At 44.9% G+C, this 19,335-nt stretch overlaps 1 protein-coding gene across 1 annotated transcript in view; it reads right to left on the reverse strand.

The window, feature by feature from the left end:
• Positions 1-19,335, reverse strand: part of SVOP (SV2 related protein) — an 83,482-nt gene that overhangs the window by 53,663 nt on the left and 10,484 nt on the right. The window contains exons 2-5 of the mRNA XM_060120963.1: positions 9,048-9,208; positions 6,631-6,716; positions 5,092-5,190; positions 610-681 (exon numbers count right to left, since the gene is read on the reverse strand). Coding sequence (XP_059976946.1) covers positions 610-681; positions 5,092-5,190; positions 6,631-6,716; positions 9,048-9,208 — 418 coding nt within the window. The remainder of the gene's footprint in view (positions 1-609; positions 682-5,091; positions 5,191-6,630; positions 6,717-9,047; positions 9,209-19,335) is intronic.

Here is a 19,335-nt window from a genome sequence, read left to right on the forward strand (position 1 = left end):
AGGAGATCTGGAGGAACCCTCTGCAGGCAGCCCCCTCCAGGCTTCATCTATCTGGGGTGGATGAATGTTCAACTAATCAACTGAATTCCAGGGAATCGTTCAGTGATGTCTCCCAGCAGCCAAGGTCAAGGTGATGGATGCGAACTCTGGAGCCAGATGCACCTGCATTTTAACACTGGCCTTGCCATTTATTGGCACCGTGAGCTTGGCAAATAGGAAGGATAATGGAAATTGAAGAAACATTTCCTCTGTGTCAAAAGCTTTCTGTCACAAGGGTCATTTACTCCCCGTAACAGCCCTATGGGGAAGACTATTATTATACCATTGACAGATGAGGAAACTGTGGCACAGACAGATTGAGCGCCAAGGGGATGGGGGTGGGAACCACCAGCATCTTCTATGTTCTGAAATGCACATCCTTGGGTCCCACTAGGGATATGTGATTTCAAGAGTCCACAGCCTCAGAGCAACATCTTCTCTTTGCCCTTCAGTGTATCCCTGAATTAATTAGACCCCCACCAAATGCTCAGTCAGCATAAGTTTTGCTACTTTGTCAATGCCATCACAAAGATAACCCAGAGGACACGAGCTTAGGAGAAGTTGCCTTACTGTTTTCCTGCCATACTGGTCTGAGATGTTTCCCCAGAGGGTAGAACTGGACATCATGCCGACAAAGACCACCTGTGTGGGCAAAGACAGTTTCTGTTAGATAATGACACGGAGCATCGTGGAGAAAAGGAACACCAAATTGAAAGTGTGACATCACACTCCTGTAATAAGAATGAAGCAAGCTTTACTGAGAACGTGTTGAGATGCAAATACTAGTCTACATGCTTCATGTTACTGTTTAAGCCTCACAACAATCCTATGGGGCGGGTGCTATTATTATCCCCATTTCACAGATGAGGAAACAGAGACTGAGAGAGGGGAGGTCACATGGCCTGGGTCACACAAGTGTAAGTGATGCAGCCTGGGCTGGAATCAGGCTGCATGGCTGCAGAGCTAGTATTTTACCAATTTCTCACCAAACCCAAGAAATGTCTTATGGCTAAAAAAATGTTAAAGGTTCCAAGGTAGAGTTCGGAGGATATGAAAACAGGAGACAGGAGGTTAGGATGGGAGTTGTAAGCCATTAGCAAGAGACGGCAACCATGGAGTGCTCACCGTGTGCTGGGCAAAGTACTTGTTCCGTTGTTAACCCTTGATCAGAGCAGATGAGTTATAAATGCTCATACCCATTTTATAGATGGGTAGCTTGAGGTTTAGAAGTTTTAAGAAACCTGCTCTTATCCCAGGGAGGAGAGGGTAGAGACAGGTCTTAAACCCAAACAGGCCGACTAGAGCTCTCTTCACTGTTCTATCCCTTCCGGAGCACTCACCAAGTGTCAGACACCACACTGAATGCTTTTTACATATGTCTTACCTAATTCTCACAGCAGCCCTAAGGAGTGGGTACTATTATTATCCCCAGTTTACATATAAGGCCACTGAGGCCCAGAGACGGGAATGGCACTGCTTAGTGTGGTCTGAACCCAAAAGCATTCCTCCAGGCATGGCCTAGAGCAGAGGGCTCCAAACCGGCTACACAGAGGTGTTCCAAGGGAGAAGCAGAGTTGGATAGTTTTAAAGGAATTCACTTCCAGGTCCTCAACTTCCATAGAGATTCTTTCCTGAGAACAGGTTAGGGGTCTCACCAGTTCCCTCCTCCCTTTCTCAACCACCCCTCCCCCACTTCTCCCTACCGCATCCTCCCAATGCACCTCACAGTACATTGGTTTGAGGTTAAACCCTCCAGGATGCCTCCAGAAGGACACCAATGACACAGTTACAAATCCTTTCGCAAGTCATCTTGATTCCAATTCCATTTTATTATTATTATTATTATTATTTTTTTTTTTTTTTTTTTTTTTTGCCGTACGCTGGCCTCTCACTGCTGTGGCCTCTCCCGCTGCGGAGCACAGGCTCCGGACGCGCAGGCTCAGCGGCCATGGCTCACGGGCCCAGCCGCTCCGCGGCATGTGGGATCCTCCCGGACCGGGGCACGAACCCGCGTCCCCTGCATCGGCAGGCGGACTCTCAACCACTGTGCCACCAGGGAAGCCCCATTTTATTATTTTTAACCAAATTGCAGGAAAGCCTAATCAAGCTGTCAGCAAATTAGATCACTAAAAATAATTTTTCATAAACGACTTTTGTGTGCTCTTCAGCACGAAACTTGGAAGTTGTTGAAAAACATCAAGTGGCATTAGTTTATTGAGTTATTACAAAACTCCTTCAGTTTCCTCCCCCCAAAGTTTTTATATGTGAACAAAGCCTTTCATATTCATATCCATTCAATAAATATGAAAAGTAGGAGTAGCCTAGTGGCTGAACCCTGTCTCATTTTAGCAATAAGTAATGATTCAAGAATGCATGACATAATTGGGAAACATTCCGTAGCCCTCATGAAGAGGTGTGTTCCTGATAAGGTGACTTATGTTTAGCAATTATTTATCAAAATTAATTCTATCTTGTTTTGATCTGTTGCTTATTACTAAAAATTATCATGATAACTTACTGCAGGAGAAAAATGTTAATACTCAGAGCCTTATGGTCTCAGAAAATTAAAAACAATAACTTAAAATGTCACAAAAACTATGAGAGGGTGACAAATGAAGTACTTTCAAGCATAATAAAACATTACATTAAGATAAACTTATATGGAGAAATGGAATGAAAATACCAGTTCAAGAAGAAAACAAGACAATGCAAAATTTCCAAATTCTTCTGAAGAGCTTATTCATGTTATTTTTACACGGGTGATGGTGGGTAGCAGATAAATATTTCAATTCCATTGGACACATTAAAAAGAGTGATATGGGACTCCCCTGGTGGCGCAGTGGTTAAGAATCTGCCTGCCAGTGCAGGGGACATGGGTTTGAGCCCTGGTCTGGTAAGATCCCACATGACGCCAAACAGCTAAGCTCATGCGCTACTGAGCCTGCGCTCTAGAGCCCGTGAGCCACAACTACTGAAACCCGCGCGCCTAGAGCCATGCTCCGCAACACGAGAAGCCACCGCAATGAGAAGCCCACACACCACAACAATGAGCAGCCCCCGCTCGCCGCAACTAGAAGAAGCCCACGCACAGCAACGGAGACCTGACGCAGCCAAAAATAAATAAATAAATAAATAAATTTTTAAAAAATAAAAAATGAAAAGAGTGATATGAAAATTTAATTTGAACTTTTAATATTTCAATACTCCAGAAATTATATAAGCTGCAACTATAATTTTAAAGTTTTAACGTCAATTTAAAAACTTGTGAGACTCCTGGGGGCTGCATAGTTTTTACACAATTCTTTTCTAGATTAGCGAGAGCAAAAGTGTTTGATGATTACTGTCTTGGGGTAAAGTGTGGCCTTAGTCACGTGCTAAATGATATCCTTACATCCCGAAAGAGTCAAGCATCCCTGTAAACACCCGTTTTCCCCCATTCTCACTCTCCCAGGGGAGACCTAGGCACTGCAGAGTACTGGTTATATATCACAGTAATTACGGTAATCTCACACAGTATTATTGCCTGTGACAGCAACGATGGTCAGTCTCATCCTTCTTATGTACTTTATGCAGCTGAAGCAGCTCCTGCAGTGCCCTAACTTTTCTGCAGAAAACTTGACCATGGAACTTCACTGCTCTACTAGCCCGTGAGTCCAAACCTGATACCATAGGAAAGTGATCCAGGGCAGTAAGCTGGGGGCAGGGGCTCTGAGTCTGCCTGGCCTTGATTTCAATCCTGCCTCTGCCTCTGATAGGCTGTGTGAGTTTGGGCAAGTCATCGCACCTGTCTGAGACTTAGTGTCCTTATCTGTAGAAATGGGAGGAGTAATAACAGCACCTCTTTCATAGGTTGAGAGGGTTAAAGAGGTAAAGCATGGAAAACCCCTAGCACAGATGCTGGCATATAAGTGCTCGTTGATAAATGGTGGCTGTTAGGAACCAATGACAAGGGATCAAAAAGGCCTCGCATCACAAAAACACAGACCTGTGATTATTCCTTAGGAGGTATTAGTGAGAATGAGGAATATAAGAAAGAAGTATCATCTACCCGACCTCTACCATGTGCTAGGCACTCTAGGGATTTTGTTGACCATCCGAAGTCAAACAGGCGTTATCACCCCTATTTTGCAGATGATGAAATAGAGCCGAACGTGTCTCATTCAAGGTCACACATCTCAAGGTAACTAAACCACAAAAATCCAGATGTATGCGCTTATGAAGTTCCTTATTGCCTTGTTGCCAAAGGCCAAAGGCACTCAGGCCATTCTAGAACAGTTGTCCATAGAAAAACAGCATTCTGGGAGGCATTCCTAGTCAGCAATGACTCTGCCACTAGCTAGGCTGTGTGACCTTTTGCGAGTGACTTAACCTCTCTGCACTCATCTTCCTCAGCTCATAATAGTACCTACCTCATAGCATTGTGAGGATTAAAAAGCACAATGTATATTGCACATATATTGTATACAGTGTATATAAAGCCATTTGCACTGTAAATGCTCAATAAACATTAGCTTTTGTGGGTATCATTATTTTTATCCTCTTATCCAGCCTGGCCATTCCCCTCCCTTTTAGAAGATTGCCGTTGAACTATCTCTGACAAAAATTAAGCGTCTGACTCATGCTCCTCCAAGCCTTAGTTCCAGGGAGTAGCAGCTCCTACAATTTATTGAACATGTACTATGTTGTTTCCAATCCTCAAGTCACCCTCATGTGGGAGGAACTGGCATCTCCTTTTTGGAAGAGTGAGGCTTATAAGGTTTAAGTGATACGATCAGGCGTGTTCCAGCTTCCTGGCAATTGAGCAGGATATCTGGGGCCCCCAGGTAGCTGGAACCCCCAGGAGAGGTTAGAGTTGGCTGCAAAGCTGCCAGGATACGTGAGATGGAGAAGGGAGGAGGAATCTGAGGTAATGGTGTTTCCATTCAGGGTTTAAGTCTTTTCTGTTGAGTCCTTGGCAGCAGAAGGAGGAGGGGGACATCCTACAGAAACCACCCCTCCCCCCCGGGGGGACCAGAAATGTGCACAACAGGAAAGGGCTGCTGGGCTGCCTACCGAGGTCAGCAACGCCACCTGCCAGCTGGGCAGCCGCCACTCGCAGTGCAGCTGCGGCGCAAGGATGCTCAGGATCATCATCTCCATGGCGTCGGCCATCTGCAGGGAGCAAGCAAACATCATGAGGCCAGGATGCTGCCCGGGCCGGGGACGGCTGGCCCTTCACCAAGTCCACGACCCCAAGCGAGTGTGTACAAAAATCCCTCCTCTACCTTCTGCTGAGTGCCCTATCACACATCAAAACACACTGAAAGTTGGGACTTCCCTGGAGGTCCAGTGGTTAAGACTCCACCCTCCCAATGCAGGGGGCACGGGTTTGACCAGGGCGGGGAAGTAAGATCCTGCATGCCGCTGCAGAGCGGTCAAAAATACAATAGCTAAATTAAATTTTAAAAACACACTGAAACAAAGCACCGCCTGGAAGGGTGGGATAGGGAGGGTGGGAGGGAAGGAGATGCAAGAGGGAAGAGATATGGGAACATATGTATATGTATAACTGACTCACTTTGTTATAAAGCAGAAACTAACACACCATTGTAAAGCAATTATACCCCAATAAAGATGTTAAAAAAAACAAAAACAAAAACAAAAAACACTGAAAGCTCTAGTAGTTAAAACAGTGTGGTGCCATGCAGGAATTGACAACTAGACATTCAACATTCTTTGTGTGCGTGTGTTCTCCCATGTTTGGAAAAACTTAGGGGCACTCCCCGAATGAAGTGGTAAGATATCGTATTTCGAAAATCAGAAAAACATTTTTATAGAGGTAGAGAGACAATGACTTTTTTCTCTTATAGCTCAATTAAAAACTAGTTTCTCTTTGGTCATCGTTCATGTAGAATTGTCAGTATAGTTAATGAGTGACCTTTTAACATTATTAAAACATACTGGGAAGCCCTGGTAATTAAATATAGTGGTACCTTTACTGGATTAAACAGACAGAGCAATGGCACAGAAATGAGAGTCAAGAAGCAAACCCATGTAGCCGTGGGAATGTGGTGGATGATAAAGGCGGCTCTGCAAATTAGTGGGAAAAATGATGTGGGGAAATTGATGACTGTTTGGAAAACTATGTAGTTAAATCTCAGTCTTGCACTAGTCACAAAAATCAATTTCAATTGTATTAACGGTCCAGATGCATTATTTGCTTTAGGTAGATTAAGGGAGTTTGACGAGGGCTCATGAGCCCCTTAAAACAAAGGCACATTTTGATCTGTGCGTGTTTTTCTAGGGTGAGCCTCACAGATGACATCAGAATCTTATAGAAGCCCTGAGCCTCAAAGGGTTGAGAGCCACTTAATTAACCAGAAGCTTCAACTTCTCCTTGAGGGCAACTGTCAACCACACCTAACCTCCGCAGCCCCAACCCCCAGACCTTCATTATCACCCAGGGTCACTCAACCCAAACTCTGCTGATTCAAGCAAAGGCTCTATGTGGAAGGAGCTGTGTCCTTCCATGTAGACCGTGGAAAGCCAGTTGAGCAGCACAGGTGTTCCTTGGAAACTGAAGGGGAGGTCACTGTCCCCAGAGATACTTGCCCAAGCCAAGCCGGTGAGAACAGAGAGCTTCCATTGAAATTTTCCAAAACCAATGGCTTCCACCGCATCTTCCACCATGAAAGTATCTGGGAAGGAGAAGGGGGAGGTGGAGGAAGGAGTCAGTGCATCTCGCAGTTGTCCTAGTGTGTGGGGCCTAGGTGGGGGCGGGGGTGTCCCTGGCCAAGCTCTTTAAAGGCAGTGCCTGTTGCTTCTAGAACTTATCCTAGAAAAGCCTTCCAGCAAGCATGAAGGTATATCTTGCTGCAAAGTCCAATGCAACACTGTTTCTACAAAAGGAAAAACTGGACCACCCAGAATGTCTATCAACAGGGAATTGGTTAAATTATTTTATATATTATATTTAAATGTTTATATATCTACATTATGAAATACAACCCATCTGTTTAAAAATGGGCAGATATAGAAAGATGTATATATTGCTAATTTTAAGAAAACAAAGCAAGATGGACCACGGGAAGCAAGTGTCCACAGACTGTCGACAGGGTTATCTGTCAGCATTCACTTTTTTGTACATTTCGATCATGTCTGAATGCTTCCTAAATAAACACATATTATTTGTATACTCAGAAAAAAATAAGGATATAATTTAGAAGCTTATAAGTGTTTTGAGAAAGACGAAAAGACTAAATGCAATGTGGTGTGCTGGATTGGTTCCTGTAACAGCACTGCTGGGAAAGCTGGTGAAATCTGAATGAAGTCTGGAGTTTCTTGGATAGTATTGCACCGGTGTTAATTTCTTAGTTTTGACAAGTGTGCCATGGTTAAGTAAGATGTTAACTTTAGGGGAAGCTGCATGAAGAGTATATGAAAAAATAACAAACACACAAAAAAGATTTTGAGAAAGACAAAAAGAGTATACGAGAACTCTCTGTGCTATCTTTGCAAATTTTCTGTAAATTTAAAATAATCCAGGGACTTCCCTGACAGTCCAGTGGTTAAGACTCTGCGCTCCCAATGCAGGGGGCACAGGTTCAATCCCTGGTCGGGGAACCAAGGTTCGCATGCTGCACAGCAAGGCCAAAAAAAAAAAAAAAAGTCCAAAATAAAAAGTGAACTAAAAAATAAAAATACTAAAGGAGCATGCTGGGTGGCCTTCCTGTGGGGCCTCTGAGGATCTCATCAGCCTCTGCTGGGAGTTGTCATCTTATTAGAATTTCAATCATGGGCCCCTTATAGCAATCATAATTTTCTCTAGAAGTATGAGCTGGTGTTTATCACACCAGCAGGGTCTGGTTTCCTTCAGTAAAAATACTGAGGAGAAAGCAGAGTGAGTTCTATAACATCATCAATAATAAGAACAGTAACAGTAATAATATAATGGTGACTTTACGGAGTGCTCCCTGTGGGCCAGGCACTGCCCTAAGAGCTTGATGTACATTATCTCATTCACTCCCTGGGGCTCAGTCTTAGCCCCATTTTACAGAGGAGGACACGAACTTGCCCACTGCTAACGTAGCCGGCACACTGAGATCTGGGAACTGAGCCCAGACCAGCCCGAGCCTGAAGCCACTGCTTCTAACCTCTGCCTCCCCTTCCTCCCCAGGCATTGCCTCCTTAGATCTGCCAACAACAGGCCTTGGGCTCAAGCCATTAATCCTCTCTCTTGTTGGGAATCGCTCTCAGGAATGCATAGAATGTTTTCATCCATCAGCATCGTCAGGTGGTGAGGGGAGACCAGGTCCCCTAGCACCGCTTCAAGTCTCTTGTTTGACCATCTGTATTCAGAGGGAGCACAGGGTCATGGGTAGGAATGTGGGCTCTGAGGCCAGATTTCCTGGGTGTAAATCCAGCTTGGCTAAGTCCTAGCTGTGTGACCCTGGGCAAGACACTTAACCTTCTGTACTTCCGTGTCCTCTCCTGGAAAATGGGAAAGATAATCGTAATACTTCCAGCTGGAACTGTTGTGAAGATTAGATGGGTAAGATGTGTAAAGTGCTTAGAACAGTGCCTGGCACAGAGTAAATCCTCAGCCTGTGTCTGCTGCTCTAATCACTACTGTCATCTTCACAATCACCATTGCCACCATCATCATTACATTATCATCAGCACCATCATCATCTCTAGCATCATCATCATCATCACCATCACCATCATCATCACCATCTCATCATCATTATCATCTCTATCACCATCATCATCATCATCATTGTGGCTGCCATCCTCAGCGAAGTGTTAGTCAATGTTGTTGACTGTCAGGGATTATGATATAACCCTGCCTGCTGAAGAAAGCCATGTAGGTCCAGCCCCACACTTCCAGTGTCACCCCTGGCCTCCAGGCCCTCCTACCTGCCCCTTCACAAGATCCCTCTGAGCATACCACCTGGAGAGGCAACCCTGGTACCTCAGAGCCCCTGACTGTGGCCTGGGTCAACGGCCCAAATTCAGGGTCCCCTCACCGTCAGTGGGATTGGCAAACTCCTTAGGCACAGCTGCCCCATCATCCAGCTCGACGGCCTCTAGGCCTGCACGGACCCCTTCAATCTGGACCTCATGCTCTCCCGAAGCCGTGTCGTCCTCTGACCTTGCGCTCTCGCCTGTGCGACGGAATTTCACCACCCTAGAGGACAGAGCAAATCTGGTCATGATGGCTAGAACTCCTCCTCAACGGCCTTGCAGTATAGCTGTTGTGTCCAAGACAGGTGACAAGCTTTCTCTCATGGTCTAGAGAGTTGAATGGGTGGAGGAGAGGTGGGGGTGGGCATTTCTGTTGAGTTGGACTGTGGGGAGGGTGACAACTTTAAGGGCTGCCTAGTACAGTTGGATGGGTTGGGCACTGCACAACTCCAGGGGGAGCCCTGTTCACATGGCAAGTTATGTGAATGAGGATATCCTTGCGCTAGACCTAAAAACTGGTTGGAAGTACATGTGTTTCAGAATTTACGCTCCTCTATCTATATCTAATGGACGTAACAATTTGGTCACCTAAGGGTAACATTATGCCCACCAAAAGTTGCCCACACAGTATTTTTTTTTTTAATTTAAAGTGGATGCCAATGTTTTAAAATTAGGAGAATTCACATAAAAATCCAGATTCCCGACATCTCTTTCAAAAGTAGAATATCTGGCCACCTGGGGCACACATTCTAATAAGGGACCAACGTGGCTAGACCAGGGCAGTGTATCCCCTGTAGATGGGACACACGATGCACAGGTGACCACAGTCTTGTCCTCTCCAAATAACCACCAGCCCTGACAGTCTCCTGCCACTTATCTTTATACTTGCTCTGTGTTCCACTCACTTGGCACTTTGTTCCCTTTGTCTGGCTCTGTAGGCATTTGAGTTTGAGACCCCATGGACTCCACTCTCAACACAATACATTCCTTCACACTGTGCTGCTTCTTGTGACTCTGGGAAACGCCTTGACTTTTCTGAGCAGCAACTTCTTAATCTGAGACTCAGAGGCAAAAATACATGTCTCCTCCAACTTCCTCACCCCCAAACACAAAACTCCTGCTCTCTGCCAGCCCTGTGGTGAGTTTCAGGGTGACAGCAGCAACAGGAGAGATGAGTCCCTACCCTCCCAGGAGAGTCATATGGAATGAGTAATGCCCATTTCTCCCAGAGCTTTGAAAAACGGAGTCTGCGATGACATGGGCATGAAGGGCAGAGGGCTGATGAGGGACTGGAGGGCAAATCTGGGCAACGTTTTTAAAAGGTAAAAATGGAGACATTTCTAAGTAAAAAGTATAGCTATCAACATCATCATCAATTAATTATTGCATTATTCCATACATTTCACCAAGAACAACTGGTACTCTGGCATAGAAAGGGTAAATCTTCAGATTCCAGAAGGCTGGGGAACATTCCCCGCTTGTGAATTTGGAGAAAAGACAGATGAAATCACGGCAGTTTTGTAAATACCTGAAACTCCATTTGATGGCAAGGCTGGGCTTGGACAGCTCCAGCTGTTAATCTCATCTTGTGTTGGAAATACGCGGCAGAGCATAGAGCACAGGGTTTGCAGGCGGATCGGCTGGGATTGAAGCTTGGAGCAAACACTCCATCCCATCCACTACCACCACTGCACTCTCCACCACGCCCACCACCGTCTAGCAGCACCTGTGCCTCGTTCTAGGTGTTGCTTTCCATGCACTCGCTCTGCACGACAGCTCTATTAGGTTGGTATTATTATCACCATTTTACAGATAAGAAAACTGAGGCCCCAGAAGTCACAGGACTTACCCCTGGTCACAAAGCTAAAAAGGCATGGAGCCAGGGTTCACCCCCAGGTCTGTCTGATCAAAACCTTGCGTTTCTGGCCAAAGACAGGATACCATTCAAACCCTTCCATTACTCCCCATTTACTCCATTCCCCCCATCCAAAATCTTTTATTTTGAAATATTTAAAGAATGTAAGATTGAATAGATAACAATGACAGAAATGTCTTTGATTCTGCTGTCCAGCTTAAAGACTAGACACTACTAGTAGGCTGAACCATATGAAATTGCCAACATTTGACCATAAGTCAGTTGAAGCCACCATGTCTCTTTTCCAGTCTCTCTCTCTCACGTTTTCATCGTTAATACTCTTCCTTGATCAGTACTCTTTACAGGCATCGTTATTGGACTTCACCCTCACAATAACCCTGAGACGTGGTGACCTTTTCCATCCCCACAGCATAAGATATACCTGTAGTCACTCTGAGCCTCAGTTTACCTTGCTATAAATTAGGTGTAATAGTTTTGTCATAGGTCGAATTCCTTAGAAGCAGAGCCTAAAATGGGATTCTCTTTTTTTCACCTGTGGTAAAATACACGTAACATTAAATTCAACATTGTAACCCTGTTTAAGTGTAGAGTTCTGTGGCATTAAATATATTTACATATCGGGCAACCATCACCACTGTCCATTTCCAGAACTTTTTCATCTTCCCAAACTGAAACTCTGTACCCACTAAACACTAACTTCCAATCCCCTTTTCCCACCAGCCCCTGGCAAGAACGATTCTACTTTTTGCCTCTATGAATTTGACTACTCTAGGGACCCCACATAAGTGGAATCACACAGTAGTTGTCTTTTCGTGATTGGCTTATTTCACTTAACACCTTCAAGGTTCATTCATGTTGTTACATGTGTCAGAATTTCCATCCTTTTAAAGGCTGGATAATGTTCCATTGTATGAAATGTGATCCACAGGGAGCTCTGGAGTGTGAATTGTACCGTGGAGATTGTCCCACCCAGAGGTCTGGGGGCTTGGCTCGAATCAGTCAATCACTGGTCATGCCACCCCAGGGATGGAAGGCATAACTTCCCAGGTATCCCCAGGTGAAGTGGTTCCCCTCAGTCAAGGGAAACCCTCCAGAAGTGACTGCAGCTGTGAGCTGTGAGCACCCATGACTGGCAGCAGCTGGGGGATGATCAATCTGGTAAAGGGAATCTGGGACAGGCACCAAGGGTATCTGCTACAAATAATAGCCCTCCAACCATACAGCTATTTATTGAGCACTTACTAAATGCTAAGAGCTATGCTTTTTACATTATCTCCTGTTAGTTACCCTGATGATCAACCTACGAATGAGTTAATGTTATTATCCCCATTGTACAGATGAGAAAACAAATGCTCAGAGAGGTTAAGACACTTGCCTGAGGTCACACAGCTTGAAAGAACTGAGGCTTCAGCCTGGATGTCTTTGGTATTAGAGCCCTGGGTCCTAATCACTAAGCATCAGCGCCTCTCGCGAGCATTCACCTGTGTCTGGGGAATGAATGTGAAGCCCGAACCCAGCTGCCCTGTGTGGGTGGGCTTGCCAGAGAGTGGATAACGACGTGACCTGGCGCAGGAACAGAAAGGCACAGCTCGATTCCAGCCTGGCTGACAGCTCTTCAGGTTGTCACATTTGTGCAGGGGCTGTTGAGCTGGATGGAACTTCGAAATCCCTGCGGGGCTGGTCACAACACAGGAGTCGGGGCCCCACTCCAAGAGGGTGTGACTCAGAAAGTCGCGGTTGGAGACTGAGATTTTGCATTTCCAGCACGTTCCCAGGTGGTGCTGCTCTGGCTGATCCAGCGACCGAATTAGCGCCTTAGAGGCAGGCAAACAATTCTGCCCACCCCACCTTCCCCACCCCGAGTGCTGAGGGGCGGAGGCTCCTACTCTGTTGGCTGAGCTGGGTGCCTGCAGCTTACGCTCCTCACCGAGAGGCCCAGAACCCCTGTGGCACGGGACTCAGACAAACGTCCCTGCAGTCCAGAGCTGGGGCTTCCCTTGCAGCTGGAAGGCAGGTGTCACCTGGGAACAAAGGCCAGGAGACAGACTGCCTTAGGCTTAGATATCCGGCATGAAGTTGGAATCTGGGGCTTCATTTAAGCAACACTTTTACAGCAGGAGCACCATTTTATTCACAGTATGTATTGTTGGCCAAAACGTTCGTTCGGGTTCTTTGCAGAACATGGGGGAATCCGAACGAACTTTTTGGCCACCCCAAAATTTATTTGGGGGTAGCTCTGGAGGGATGCTGATGGGGATTATGGGGATGCTCTGAAGCCAGTGCCTACAAACTGAGTCTCAAAGCCCCCAAACCATACTGATGTGTAGCATTTGCCAATATCTGTGGGGTAAATACTCCCACTGTGACCAATTTTAAGCTCTCAATGGTTAAATAGCAGGCTCTGAGATGTTCTGAATATTTCACAATCTGCTCACTAGAGCTTCTGTGAGCAGCCTCCAGCATAACTACTGTAAAAAGTCCTCAAATCGCTGTCACAAGCTACAACACCGATGAACCTTGAAACACGATGCTGAGTGAAAGAAGCCAGACACAGAGAGTCACACATGTATGATTCCATTTATGTGAAGCAACTTCATAGAGACAGAAAACAGATCCGTGGTTGCCAGGGGCTGGGGAAAGAGGGATGGGGAGTGACTGCCTAATGGGTACAGAATTTCCTTTTGCGGTGATGAAAATGTTCCGGAATTAGATAGAGGTGAAGGTTGTACAACACTGTGAATGTACGTCCATGTTCACAGCAGCACTATTCACGACAGCCCAAAGGTGAAAACAACCCAGGTGTCCATCAGTGGGTGAGTGGACAAGCGAAATACAGCCTATACATAAAATGGAATATTATTCAGTTTCAAAAAAGGAAGGGAAAGGGGAATTCCCTGGTGCTCCAGTGGTTAGGTCTCCATGCTTTCACGGTCAAGGGCCCAGGTTCAATCCCTGGTGAGGGAACCGAGATCCCACAAGCTGCACAGCCAAAAAACAAACAAAAAACAGGAACAAAAAAGGAAGGAAATTCTGACACATGCTATAATATGGATGAGCCTTGAAGACATGCTAATAAGTGAAATATGCCAGTCCCCAAAAGACAAATACTGCATGATTCCACGTATATAAGATACTTAGAGGAGTCAAATTCAGAGACAGAAAGTAGAATGGTGGTTTCAGGGGTTGGGAGAGGAAGGAATGGGGACTTAGTGTTTAATAGGTACAGTTTCAGTTTGGGAAGGTGAAAACTTTCCGGAGATGGATGGTTGCACAACAATGTGACGCACTTAATGCCACAGAACTATATTCTTAAAAATGGTTAAAATGGTAAATTTTATCTTATGTGTATTTTGCCATTCCCCCTCCCCCCAAAAGCCCCAAATCCTCAACCCTTAGCACTACCATGGATATTATTACTTCTTAGTGAAATAAGTCTGACGGAGAAAGACAAATACTGTATGTTATCACTTATATGTGGAACCTAAAAGATGAAACAAACTAGTGAATGTAACAAAAAAGAAACAGACCTGTGGATATAGAGGACAAACAAGTGGTTACCAGTGGGGAGAGGGAAGGGGGTAGGGACAAGACAGGGGTATGGGATTGAGATATAAACTACTATGTATAAAATAGATAAGCAACAAGGATATATTATACAGCACAGGGAATACAGCCAATATTTTATAATAATATAAATGGAGTCTAACCTTTAAAAGTTGTGAATCACTATGCTGTACACCTGAAACCAACATAATATTGTACATCAACGATACCTCAATAAAAAATTTTATGTATATATCCACACGTATTTTTAATTTTTATATGTAAATAATTACATACGTATATAAATATATATTTGTATATAGTTATAAATTTATATATATATACATTATTTTATACATTTATAGATCAATACATAAATTAATGTTTCTAAATATATTTGTAAATATAAATATGTATTTAAATATAATACATGTGGATGTATATATTACTACATAGATATTCCTGCACATTGTGAGAAAAGCTGCAAATAAAACGAACCTGATGCAGTGAGAGGCTAGTGGGGGCGGGGGGTGACATTTCAACTCTGCAAGCCACCAAGGGGTGGTGCGAAGTGGGTTCCAGGGAGGGAACAACAAAGGAGTAGGACACCCTGTCCCCAGGAAGCAACCTCCCAAATCAAAAACATAAACAGTCCCCCAAGGTATTTGTAGAAGATAGAAATGTAGAGAATTATTAAGCGCAGTAAGGAAATGAACATTTATGGGCATTATCAATGGCTTTTCAGGGGTGAGGGGAAGGCGCATGGCTCGCCTTTGACTCTGCAGGTAACGTCACAGAAGGAGATAGCTATGTGGCCTGACACTCTCCCTCTCATCACATCCTCTCCTCCAGGACCGTCCAAGGCTCTGTGCTTCCTTCTGTGACTAATAGCGACCACTGCAACCTTTTGGGAAGGTAATCTGCATTATCTTTCAAATTTTTCAGTGCTTTGAGCTCCCACCCAGAATGTGTTCTGCAGGCAGTTCATTGTGGGGACGGGCACAGTAGGCAACGATTTACCCTACAAATAACGGCAGATATGGATTGCTGGCTTGCGCGTGTCAAGTCTAGTGTTTGCACTGTGCCTCGATTATCTTATTTATTCCCACTTTCATTGTCCCCTTTTTACAGATGAGGACACTCAAGCACAGAGGGGCTGGGAGCTCGCCCAAGGTCACACAGTAAGTGTCTAGGCTTTGGCAAAGCCATTGGATTTCAGTGTCCCTGCTCCCAGCCACTCTGCTGTAGTCTCATCTGGTGCTAGCACACTCCTTGGAGCTTTGCTGCGGTGATACCAAACCGGAAACAATCTTCAGGAAAGGAGTAATTAGATAGACGATGGCACATCCACTAAAGAAAATGTTAAAAAAAAATTATTTATATTGATCTGTACCACATTAGCCGAAGGTGGAAACAACGTAAGTGGTCATCAGTGGATGAATGGAGAAACAAAGTGTGGTCTATCCATACAATGGAATATTACTCAGTCTTAAAAAGGATGGAAATTCTGACCCGTGCTACAACATGGATGTACTTTGAAGACATAGTGCTAAGTGAAATAAGCCCAGCACGAAAGGACAATTATTGTACGAGTCCACCTATCTGAGAGGGCCTAGAATAGTCAAATTCACAGAGAGAGAAAGTACAACAGTGGTCACCAGGTGATGGGGGGTGGTGCGGAGGGGAATGGGGAGTTAGCGGTTAATGGGTACAGAGTTTCAGTTGCAAAAGATAAGAAAATTCTGGAGATGGATGGCGGGAAAGGTAACACAACATTGTGAACGTAATTCATACCGCTAACTGTACAATTTAAATTGTTGAAATGGTAAATTTTATTATGTATATTTTAACGCAATAAACACACACACACGTTGGTTGCAAGAACCAACAGGAAAAGATTGCTGGGGCTCATTTTTTTTTGGGGGGGGGGCTGCACCATGCAGCTTGCGGGATCTTAGTTCCTCAGCCGGGTATCAAACCTAGGCTTCCGGCAGTGAGAGTGCTGAGTCCTCATCACTGGACCACCAGGGAATTCCCGCTGGGGCTCCTTATGAAATGTGCTAGACTGTGGTCCCGTGATCTAGGTCCTCGGTACTAAGACTTAAGTGTGGTCTCGAACCAGAGGCCCCAGCCTCCCCTAGGGACGTGGTAGAAATGCTGAGTCTCGGGCCCTGACCCAGATCTACTGAATCAGCATCTGCATTTTAACCAGGTCCCTAGTGAATCTGTGTGCATGTTCAAGTGGGCTCAAGAATATTTTTGCTTCTACGGTCGAACATTCTGGAAGGATACTTAAGAAGCCTAAGACTGGTTGCTTCTGGGAAGGAGGATTGGATGGGAATGGGGAGTTTTAAGGAAAAGAAATTTTTTTTTTTAACTTTTCATTTTGGATCCCGCTGCAACATGTAAATTTTTTAACCTGCACATCTATTAGTTAAATAATCAATATAAATCACAATAGCAACTATTCACAGAGCTCTTGTTGGTCTTGTAACATCAGCTAAGCATGTTACAGACTCGTTCGGCTGTGAAATGGGATGAGGACAGGCTTGCAGGACGGCCGTGAAGATTAACTGAGATTGATGAACGGGAAACTGAGGGGCACGGTGTCAATATTGGCTTTCCTCCAACCCAGCTTGGTTCAAGTCACCTTTCTGCCTTGAGCGTGGAGTACACTGACCTTTGTGAAATTCGACTTTGAGAAAATGGCTTAGCTCCCTGGAGTTTTAAACCAGGATGTGTTCACCTTCCTTCTCTGGCAATTCACTAGAAGCCAGGGCCCTTTATTTATTACAACTTGTTTTAAGACGAATGTAAAGAGAGACCTCTGACATGAAATTATAGTCCGAAAGCCAGACTACATTTTGAATCGGCTGGGTTCCTGAAAGCAGTTATCAGCTACAGGAGCCAAGATTTCCCAAGGGAAAAAAAAAAGTAATAAGACAGAAAAAGAAAATAGCAGTGGCATATGTTAAATATAGGAGGGCTTCCAAACAAGCTGGCTAATTTCTTGGCATTTGTTGTGTATATATAGCATATCATTTACCAAAATAGCAGGGAACATTGTTTTACATAATTTTGCTATTGAAAGAAGATAAGAGCTTGAGGAAATGGCTGTCAACCCAAAGACCTCGCTTGTACCATGATGTAATTCACCTCCGTACCTTCAGTTAGGGTCTGAGACTTGATTAGGGTAAAGGCTTGATTTCTTTTCATCTCAGCTTCTGGATACTTATTCCCTGAGTTCGTGAATCTATCAGACTGAAAAGGAAGCTTGTACCTAAGTGTGACTATTACAGGGTAGCATTTACTGTCTGAAGAGAGGGGGATTGTCATAGAAAGAAGAGCCCCACTCTGCAGACAGACTGATTTGGGTGTGAATCTCCTGCCCACCCCATTCAGTAGCTATGAGGTTAGGTTACTTTACTTCTCTGGGTCTCAGTTTCCTGCTGGGAGAAGGGAAATGGTAATTCCTATCTCACGGGGTTGCCATGGAGACTAAAGGAGTTAACAGAATATCTCAAAGAGTCTGGCCCCATCATTCTTCAGTATTTTAATAAGTTTATTGAGTGCTGTCTATGGGCTGAAGGCTGGGATACAATAGGAGATAAAATACACCTGCCCTCTGGAAGTCCCAGCTGGGAATGCCCTAGCTGGGATGCCCTAGCTGGGAAGATGGTTAATGTACTAGTAACAAGAAATCATTATACATCTGCAAATCAATGAATCTTGAGAGGGAAACAGGGAATAGAGAATGATTGGAGGGAAGAGTAGTCAGGATAGAGAATGATTGGAGGGAAGAGTAGTCAGGTTAGACTTCCCTGAGGTCTGAGAACCAGGAGAGTCCCACACAGACAGGGGAGGAGGAGAGAGAACAGCCAGTGCAAAGGCCCAGAGGTAGGACCGAGGAGTAGAGGTCAGAGAAACAGGCTGAATTATAGAGCGCTCTGGAGACCACAGGGAGGATTTTTCATGCTATCCTAAGACCAATGGGATGCCACTGAAAGGTTTCAAGTAGGGGTGACACAGTGGAAGATGATCAGAGTTGATTTAGGGAAGATCGTTCAGGCACATTTTTCTACAAGAAGAGGAATAGATTGGGGAGACTGTTCTAAAATATAGGTTTTAAAAAATGTTTTTGTGTGTCACACTTTTATTTATTTATTGGCCCCGCAGTATGTGGGATCTTAGTTCCCTGACCAGTGATCGAACCCGTGCCCCCTGAATTGGAAGGGCACAGTCTTAACCACTGCACTGCCAGGGAAGTCCCTAAAATACAGGTTTTATTATTATTTAGGTGTGGCAAGGCAAACAGATCAGGAGACAACTGCCTTTGAAAAGATTAGACTCTGTTATACTCACAGATTCCAAGAAGAGGGGGTACACCACACCTGGGAAGCCAAATGGGAAAGCACCAGGGTCAATAACGAGGCAAGAGTGAGGGGAAAATGTGGGAAAGAGTCTTTATTGTGGTTTCCATAGGAAGGAAAAGGTGACGCAGGGTCACCAGGCTGAGGACTGGCTCGTCTGAGTAATTTCTCCAGGCTCTGAGCGTAGGGACTGTCTCCAGTTGTCTGGGATTTGGCTGTGGCGTGATTAGGGCAGGTGGATTAATGGGTCTGGATTGCTTGGTTTGCACATGAAAAGTACACTGGCAGGTGAGTTATTTACTAATTAACCCTGGGAGGGGAGTGCCCTCCAGGACCTTTGAGGCCCTAAGATGTCAAAACATCAGAACATAGAAAATAAAAAGCCTGATTAACACACAAAGATGGGGAGAGAAAGCAGGGAGACTGTGTGGTCAGCTGAGTGAGAAGTGATGGTGGCTCGGACCAGGGGGTACAGCAGGGTGGGTGGGCAGTGGGGTGCTGAAGCTTTTATTATTCACCTCCCCACCCTGACCCCCCCACTCTTCCAATCAGTAGAGGAAA

The sequence above is a fragment of the Lagenorhynchus albirostris genome, chromosome 14 (assembly GCF_949774975.1).
Source record: "Lagenorhynchus albirostris chromosome 14, mLagAlb1.1, whole genome shotgun sequence".
Lineage (NCBI taxonomy): Eukaryota > Metazoa > Chordata > Mammalia > Artiodactyla > Delphinidae > Lagenorhynchus > Lagenorhynchus albirostris.